Genomic DNA, 9,640 nt, shown 5'->3' with positions numbered 1-9,640 from the left:
TGGCACAGATATTGGCAATGAGATCAAGATGTTTCATAAAATGGAGTTTTTCCAACTGTTGCCAGAAGTTCCCAACCTGTCATCACCTATTAGTCAAACCTTGCTGCTGTTGCAATCCTGAACCATATTGCTACTGAATCTTCATCTTAGCAATGTCCCGTGTCGGGGTGGCACGGTAGAGTTGCTGCCTCACAGCGCCAGGGACCCAGGTTCCATCCTGACCACGGGTGCTGCCTTTGTACCTTCTCCCCATGACCTGCGTGGGTTTTCTCCGGGTGCTTCACATTTCTCCCACACTCCAAAGACGTGCAGGTTTGTAGGGAAAAGGAACACCCAGGGAAAAAACCCACGCAGAACGTGCAAACTCCGCACAGACAGCACCCATAGTCAGGATCGAACCCGGGTCTCTGGAGCTGTGAAGCAGCAACTCTACCACTGCGCCACCGTGCCGCCCTGAGTTGATGGGAATGTGAGGCAATTAATATAGGTGGGTGGGTAGGGTTAGTGTATGAGGTGGCAACTAAACACAGCCCCATTTTATTTGTCTAATATAATATCTGCTAATCTTCTCGTTCTTCAACTGCATCGGCAAACCCCTCTGTGTAAATCTGTGTGTACACAATGTCATGAGAGGAATAGATCAGATAGATGCACAGAGTCTCTTGTCCAGAGAAGGGGAATCGAGAACCAGAGGACATTCTGTACATAGACGCAACATGCTGGAGTAATTCAGCAGATGCTGCCTGTCCCACTGTGTTACTCCAGCATTATGTGTTTATCTTCAACTTAAACCAGCATCTGCAGTTCCTTCCTACACCAGAGGACATAGGTTCAAGGTGAAGGAGAAAGATTTCACACAAAGAATGGTGGGTGTATGGAACGAACTGCCAGAGGAGGTAGTTGAGGCTGGGACTATCTCGATGTTTAAGAAACAGTTTGACAGGTACATGGATAGGACATGTTTGGAGGGATATGGACCAAAGGCAGGCAGGTGGGACTAGTGTAGATGGGGCATGTTGGTTGGTGTGGGCAAGTTGGGCCGAAGGGCCTGTTTCCACCCTGTGTGACTCTAACTCTCATATCGATAAGAATTAATTCCCAATCTTCCAAGCTACCTCATTGTGGCCATTGCACTTTACTGCTTGGCTGTTTGGCTGACATACTATATTCTGCATTCTGTTTTCCTTTTTGCGGCACCTGATGCACTCATACCTGTATATAAACCCCATACTCTCCTCTCTCTGTCCCCTCCAACCTGTCACCCCCCTCGATCCCTCTCTGACCCCCCTCACCCTCGGGTGTCAGGGGTTATGGGGAGAAGGCAGGAGAATGGGGTTAGGAGGGGGAGATAGATCAGCAACGTTTAAGAAGGAACTGCAGATGCTGGAAAATCAAGGAAGCGTCTCGACCCGAAACGTCGCCTATTTCCTTCGCTCCATAGAAGCTGCTGCACCCGCTGAGTTTCTCCAGCGTTTTTGTCCACCTACCATAGATCAGCCATGATTGAATGGCGGGGTAGACTTGATGGGCCGAATGGCCTAATTCCGCTCCTATCACTAGTGATCTTATGATCTCTCTGACCTTCTAACCGTGACAATGTCTCGCCCACCCCTCCATTGCCAAACACCCCCTCCCTCCCTCCCCACCTGCCTCCCCGAGACCCCCCTCCCCATGGTCTGGGACCCTTCCCCAATCTCCCTCTGACGCCCCCCCCCCCACTTCTCTCAACCCCCCCCGCCCCTATCTCCTCCCTCTTTCCGACCCCCCCTTCTGATCCCCTCATCTCTCTCCCTCTCCTCTCGGTGTGTGTGTGTGTGGGGGGGGGGGGTGTTGGTTCCCGCATCATTCCCGGTCCCTCCCCGGTGCCCATATTCGGGGGCCGCCCCCTCCCCGCCCCTCGCCTCCTCTCTCCGGCGCTGGGAGGGGAGCGACGCGGTGCGTGTGTGTGTGAGAGAGGGAGCAGTGTGCGGGTCTAGTCTGTGTGTGTGTGTGGGTCTGTAGTTCCGTGTGTGGGTCAGTGTGTGTGTGGGTCTCTGTGTGTGTGTGGGTCTGTAGTTCCGTGTGTGGGTCAGTGTGTGTGCGGGACATGGGCGCGGGGTCCCGGGGGCTGCGGGCCGGGTGGGCGCGGCTGGGGCGATGATTGCCGGCGGGCCGGACAGTATCGAGGATGGGCAGCGCCGTGTCCAAGCGCAGACCCCCGCGGAGCGGCGCCGTCTCCCCGCCTGAACCCTCGCTCCGGTAAGTTGCTGCGGGAACCCCGGCCCAGAACCCCCGACCCCCGGGCCCCCAACTCCCGGCCCCCGGGCCCCGCTCACTCACTCACTCAGCGCCTCCATCTGTGGCTCTGGTTCCCCGCCCCAAAGTTTCCCCGCTCCCGTCAAAGTTAAACCTCACCCGTGTCTGAACTCACGGGGTGTCGCAGCCTGGAGCATCACCCCCCACCCCCTCCCCGCACCACCCCCATCTCTCCCGGACCCCGTCCCCATCTCACCATGACCTCGCCATCTCGTCTCCCGTCTATCTTTGATCACCCGCTCCCTCCCCAGGGCTGAGTTGCAGCAGGGGACGGGCGGGTCACTATATTGTCCATTTCTCCAGCACGGTCTTACACTGAGCTACTTGTCCGTGAACAAGCCCCACACTGGTTCCCTGCTCTTTCACCCTCTGTCTCCTTCTCTCCCCCCCTCCCCTCCCCTAACCCAGCAGAGCTGCTCCTCCAGCTCACCTTGTGTCTATATCCTCCCCTCGTGTTTCCCTGCCCTTCTCCCCGGTCTCTTGTCCGCCCGCTCCATGAACCGTGTATCAGCGCTGCATCTTTCCCCTGCAGACCCCGAATGTGCTTCATTCTGCCCGCTCCCGTTCTCTCTCATCTGCTTCCCTCCTCCACCCGTCCCCGCTTCACTCCGAGCCCTCTAGTCTTTACCAAAAGAAAAATAATCACTTTATAATGATTAGGGGGGAGAAAAATCAGTGGGAAATATGCGCAGAGAGTTAACGCGAGCAGAGGCGGCGTTTCACACAAGCCCTCGGCTTTAAACCCCGCACTGAATTCGTGGCCGCACTGTTGAGGACCCATCTAAAACAAGGCGGCTCAAAGAGCAGACGCCCTTTGCTTAAAATAGCAAAAGAAACTGACCCCGAAAACTCTGGAGATCTTATAGAGGTGTATAGGATCACGAGAGGAATAGATCGGGCAGATGCACAGAGTCTCTTGCCCAGAGTGGGGGAATCAAGGACCAGAGGATATAGGTTCAAGGTGAAGGGGAAAATATTTAATAGGGGTAACTTTTTCCACACGGAGGGTGGTGGGTGTATGGAACAAGCTGCCAGAGTGGGTCGTTGAGGCTGGGACTATACCAACGTTTAAGGAAAAGTTAGACAGGTACATGGATAGGACAGGTTTGGAGGGATATGGACCAAACGCAGGCAGGTGGGACTAGTGTAGCTGGGACATGTTGGCCGGCGTGGGCAAGTTGGGCTGAAGGGCCTGTTTCCACACTGTATCACTCTATGACTGTAAAACGCTGGAGACACTCAGCAAGTCGGGCAGTTTCTTGCAACGTGCCGACATCATCAGCTCAGCTTCCAATCATTCTTCCCATTCTTCCATCTACCTTTCCGGTTTCTTGCTATCCTTTGTGTGGGAGGGAACTGCAGATGCAGGTTTAAACTGTAGGAAGACACAAAAAGCTGGAGTAACTCAGCGGGACAGGCAGCATCTCTGGAGAGAAGGAATGGGTGACGTTTTTGGGTCGAGGCTGTTTACCTTGCCTGACGTCCCTCTGACTTAACTCTAAGTTGAGGTTCCCTCGTTTAGATTCACCGTGGAGCTGAACACTTGTGTTTCTCCCCCACTTCATCTGAAACGTTTAAAGGAGCACGTATTTGCATCTGTGTAAATATTAAAAGTGCTTTATTGCCCAATCAGTAATGGGTTATCGATTCCAATGAATCTTAGTTCCAGTGTCATCTGCAGCTTAGTGGATGGATTCTTTCACAAGCCTTCATTAGAGTCACACAGCGTGGACACTGGCCCTGCGCCCCGCTGAGTTACTCCAGTACTTTGTGTCTGGTTTTTGGTGTAAAAAACAGCATCTGCAATCCTTCCTGCAACAACCTACCCACACCGGCCAACATGCTTCATCTACACTGGTCCCACCTGCCTGCGTTTGGCCCATATCCCTCTTCACCTGTCCTATCCACGCACCTGTCCAAATGTCACTGTGATAGTACCTGTCTCAACTACCTCCTCCAGCAGCTCGTTCCATTCACCCACCATCCTTTGTGTAAAAAAAAAAGTTGCCCCTCGGGTTCCTATTAAATCTATCCCCCCCCCCCCCCTCCACCCCGTCTGAAGAAGGGTCTCAACCCGAAACATCACCCATTCCATCTCTCCAGTGATGCTGCCTGTCCCGCTGAGTTACTCCAGCATTTTGTGTCTGCCTTCACCTTAAACCTATGTCCTCTGGTTCTTGATTCCCCTACTCTGGGTAAAACACTCTGTGCATCACCCTGTTCATTATTACCTCTCACAGATCCAGGCTGTGATTTACTGTAGATTTATCACTCAAGCCTCAGTGTGTAAGTGTTGGTGTGAATTGGTGATTTAGAAACATAGAAAATAGGTACAGGAGTAGGCCATTCATCCCTTCGAGCCAGCACCACCATTCAATATAATCATGGCTGATCATCCAAAATCAGTACCCCGCTCCTGCCTTCTCCCTATATCCCTTGATTCCGTTATCCCTAAGAGCTAAATCTAACTCTCTCTTGAAAATATCCAGTGAATCGGCCTCCACTGCCTTCTGTGGCAGAGAATTCCACAGATTCACAACTCTCGGGGTGAAAACGTTTTTCCTCATCTCAGTCCTAAATGGCCAACCCCTTATTCTTAAACTGTGTGACCCCTGGTTCTGGACTCCCCCAACATCGGGAACATTTTTCCTGCATCTAGCCTGTACAATCTCGTAAGAATGTTGTATGTTTCTATAAGATTCCCTCTCATCCTTGTAAGTTCCAGTGAATACTAGCCCTGTCGAGCCATTCTTCCATTGGCGGATGGGAGGGTCCTGCGTGGCTTTGTGGGGTGTGTGCACCACTCACACTTGTATCCTTGCCTCCTTGCTCCGTCCCACTGCCTTGCTGTGGATTTGAACGTGAAGAGCAGCCCAGGTGTTTGGCGAGTACCTGTCGCAGAGTGAAGCCGCTTCCAGCAGCGCCAAAGTGCCAGGTAAGACCACATCCATCTTCCCAGTGTCCAGTGACAGTTTCTTCCCAGCTGTTATCAGGCAACTGAACCATCCTACCACAACCAGAGAGCAGTCCTGAACTACTATCTCCCTTTTTAGAGACCCTCGGACTATCCTTGAACGGACTTTGCTGGCTTTACCTTGCACTAAACATTATTCCCTTATCATGTATCTACACTGTAAACGGCTCGATTGTAATCATGTGTCGTCTTTCCGCTGACTGGATAGCACACAACAAAAGCTTTTCATTATACCTTGGTACAATGAACTAAACTGAACCTTTTTGAACTGAAAAGATGCTCATTTTACATCTCACACCTTTGTCTTCTGAATCCTTGGTGAGTATTTTTAACACCATTATTTCTCCAAATCAGACGGTCGTCTTGAATTCAAGAGCAGAGCACAGGAACCTCGTTACACCTGACAATAAACCAAACTGTAACTGATGTTTGTAATTGTGTTAGTTTAGATTATTATTGTCACGTGTACCGTGGTGCAGTGAAAAATGTTTGATTGATTGATACTTTATGATCCCATGTGGCATGTCACAGCAAGATTGTTTGATTTGTATACAGTACACTAGGTATGTAAAGGGTCACTACGCAAAGGGCAATGTGGTTCCCAATGGTCCCAGTTCTTCTCGGCTGCATGTGCTGTCCAGTCAGAGAGAAGACTTTACATGATTACAATCAAGCTGCCCACAGCGTACAGATAAACGGGGCAACATTCAGTGCAAAGATATATCATTAACGTCCGATTAAAGGTGGCTCAAAAGTCTCCATTAAGGTAGATCGGAGGTCAGGACCATAATCTAGCTGGTGAGAGGACGGTTCAGTTGCCCGAGAAGAGCTTTGAAGAAACTGTCCCCGAATGTGGAGGTGTGTGTTTTCACACTTCTATACTTGTTGCTTGATGGGATGGCAGCAACTCTGCCGGTTGGTGTAGTGACGTTGAAGTGGGCTGCTCTGTTGTGGATGTGGCCAAACGGGCAACTTGAGGGACCTCCATCAATGAAACATAGACAATATGTGCAGGAGTTGGCCATTCGGCCCTTCGGGTCAGCACCGCCATTCACTATGATCATGGCTGATCATCCACAATCAGTAGCCCGTCCCTGCCTTCTCCCCATATCCCTTGATTCCGTTTCACACACCTGACCAGTGACATGGAGATGATGAAAATGTTTAATTGAAAGGAAGTGTGTCGTGCACCAAGAACACCAAACCTCATGTGATAGGAGCAGAATTAGGCCATTCGGCCCATCAAGTCTACTCTGCTGTTCAATCGTGGCTGATCTATCTCTCCCTCCTAACCCCATTCACCTGCCTTCTCCCCATAACCCCTGACACCCGTACTAATCAAGAATCTATCTATGCCATAAATTATCCATTGACTTGGCCTCCACAGCCGTCTGTGGCAATGAACTCCACAGATTCACCACCCTCTGACTAAAGAAATTCCTCCTCGTCTCCTTCCTAAAGGAACGTCCTTTTATTCTGAGGCTGTGGCCTCTGGTCCTGGGCTCCTCCACTAGTGGAAACATCATCTCCACATCCATTCTATTCAGGCCTTTCACTATTTGGTAAGTTTCAATGAGGTTCCCCCTCATCCTTCTGAACTCCGGCGAATACAGGCCTAGTGCCGACAAACTCCCCAACGTTGTAGCCACAGGACTTCACTTGTTGGCCCACTGGGCCTCTACACAATAGCAAGCCCCAGGTTGTTATAGGTGGAGGTATTGGTGAGAACAATGCCATTGAATGTCAATGGTGGATGGTTAGACTCTCCTGTGGTGGAAGGAACTGCAGATGCCGGTTTACACTGAAGGTAGACACAAAGTGCTGGAGTTACTCAGCAGGTCAGGCAACATCTCTGGAGAGAAGGAATTTGGGTCGAGACCTTTCTTCGGAAACGTCCCCCATCCCTTCTCTCCAGAGATGCTGCCTGTCCCGCTGAGTTATTCCAGCTTTTTGTGTCTATCGTCAGTGTAAACCAGCATCTGCAGTTCCTTCCGACACATTAATGAGCAAGTTACTGATGATACGGGCCACTAGATGATGTCGTTGTCTAAACCTTCCAGCACACTGCTGAAGATCGGGTGTAAATTGATTAGTTGGTAATTAGATGTGCTCTGCTGTTTAATTCAAGACGATGTCTGATTTGGAGAAATAATGTTGTTAAAAATATTTACTGCAGAAGACAAAGGTGTGAGATGTAAAATGAGCATCTTGTCACGTGTACCAAGGTATAATGAAACACTTCTGTTGCGTGCTATCCAGTCAGCGGAAAGACAATACATGATTACAATCGAGCCATTTACTGTGTACAGATACATGATAAAGGGAATAACGTTTAGTGCAAGGTAAAGCCAGCAAAGTCCGATCAAGGATAGTCCGAGGGTCTCCAATGAGGTAGATTCACTGCTCTCTGGTTGTGGTAGGATGGTTCAGTTGCCTGATAACAGCTGGGAAGAAACTGTCCCTGAATCTGGAGGTAGACAAAATTGCTGGAGAAACTCAGCGGGTGAGGCGCTACTCTCAGCTTGGCCAGCTTCACGGCCTGAAGTGCAGGGTTGCAGGGAGAGGTCGTGAGCTTATTAACACCCCAGTGGTTGTGTCAAGGCTGAGAGGGAAGGACTAATTGAAAGGTCCTCTTGCCAAAGCACGACACTCAGTCAGCCAGCGATTACACATAATTCTAGCCGACTAACTAATTGCTGCCATTAACCTGTCCCACACTCTGGTCTCTGCAGTTATTCCTGCTGCCTGTTCTCTCTCAATCTAAGTCGGCATGGTGGCGCAGCGGGTAGAGCTGCTGCCTCACAGCGCCAGAGACCCGGGTTCGATCCTGACTACGGGTGCTGTCTGTACGGAGTTTGTACGTTCTCCCTGTGACCTGCGTGAGTTTTCTCCGGGTGCTCCGGTTTCCTCCCACACTCCAAAGACATGCAGGTTTGTAGGTTAATTGGCTTCGGTATAAGTGTAAATTGTCCCCAGTAGTTTGTTGGTTCACATGCTTGATCAATGGTGTTTTATCATTAATGTTTTATTATTATTAATATTTAGTGTTTTCTGAGTCATTCGTAACTGTCACTGTATATGTCATGTTGTTACTTGCGGGCGGAGCACCAAGGCAAATTCCTTGTATGTGAATACTTGGCCAATACATTTACTTACATAGTGTTTGTAGGACAGTGTCAGTGTGTGGGGATCGCTGGTCGGCGCAGACTCGATGGGCCGAAGGGCCTGTTTCAGCGCTGTATATCTCTAAACTAAATTAAATCTAAGTCAGAAGCAAAACCTGATCCACTTGCCCCGTGAGTGTGAGTGTTGGCTCTTTATGTACTCGTGTAGTACTAGTTCCCACAATGTCTGTACCCATCTGTGGATGTGAGTCTGTTTGTAATTGTGAGGGGCTTTCATCAGCATGTATGTGTGTGAGATGAATTATCTGCCTGTGGAATCAACGCACTGTGGATACAGTTCAGTTTATTGTCTCGTGTACTGAGGTACAGTGAAAGGCTTTTGTTGCGTGCTAACCAGTCAGCGGAAAGACAATCGAGCTGTCCACAGTGTACAGTTACATGACAAAGGGAATAACACATAATGTTTCGATGAAGCCAGTAAATCTGATCAAGGAAAGTCTGAGGGTTTCCAATGAGGTTAGTATTGTACACAGTAGCTCAGGCCTGCTGGAAGGAACTGCAGATGCTGGTTTAAACCAAAGATAGACACAAAGTGCTGGAGTCACAGCGGGTCAGGCAGCATCTCTGGAGAGCTGGAATGGGTGCCTTTTCGGGTCGAGATCCTTCTTTAGACAGGACTGCTCTGTGGTTGTGGTAGGATGGTTCAGTTGCCTGAGAACAGCTGGGAAGAAACTGTCCCTGAAACTGGAGGTGTGTGTTTTCACACTTCTGTACCTTTTGCCTGATGGGAGAGGGGGGAAGAGGGAGTGGCCGGTGTGTGACTGGTCCTTGATGATGCCGCTGGCCTTGCCGAGGCAGCGTGAGGTGTAGATCCAGGTTTGATCGATAGACACAAAGTTCAGATTCTTTCTTCACTCTGATAAAGGGTCTCAACCCGAAATGTCACCTTTCTATTCCAGAGATGCTGCCTGACCCGCTGAGTTACTCCAGCACTTTGTATCTAATACAGTTACTTCATAGAAATAAGGAACAGCTGATGCTGATTTACAAAAAAATACTCAATATGGACAATAGGTGCAGGAGTAGGCCATTCGGCCCTTCGAGCCAGCATGTTCAATGTGATCATGGTGATCATCCCCATTCAGTACCCCGTTCCTGCCTTCTCCCCATATCCCCTGACTCCGCTATTTTTAAAAGCCCTATCTAGCTCTCACTTGAAAGCATCCAGAGAACCGGCCTCCACCGC

General features: G+C 50.0%; 1 protein-coding gene across 1 annotated transcript in view; it reads left to right on the top strand.

Annotated features, from left to right (window-relative positions):
- Window positions 1-2,045: 2,045 nt before the first annotated feature.
- The window catches only part of nsmfb (NMDA receptor synaptonuclear signaling and neuronal migration factor b), a 34,997-nt gene continuing 27,402 nt past the window's right edge, over window positions 2,046-9,640 (top strand). Inside the window, exons 1-2 of the mRNA XM_055660348.1 lie at window positions 2,046-2,238; window positions 5,163-5,230. Of these exons, the coding sequence (XP_055516323.1) occupies window positions 2,168-2,238; window positions 5,163-5,230 (139 nt within the window). The 5' untranslated portion in view covers window positions 2,046-2,167. The remainder of the gene's footprint in view (window positions 2,239-5,162; window positions 5,231-9,640) is intronic.

Source organism: Leucoraja erinacea, chromosome 31, assembly GCF_028641065.1.
Source record: "Leucoraja erinacea ecotype New England chromosome 31, Leri_hhj_1, whole genome shotgun sequence".
In the NCBI taxonomy this organism is placed as follows: Eukaryota; Metazoa; Chordata; class Chondrichthyes; order Rajiformes; family Rajidae; genus Leucoraja; species Leucoraja erinaceus.
This window is presented reverse-complemented; position numbering and strand designations above follow the sequence as displayed.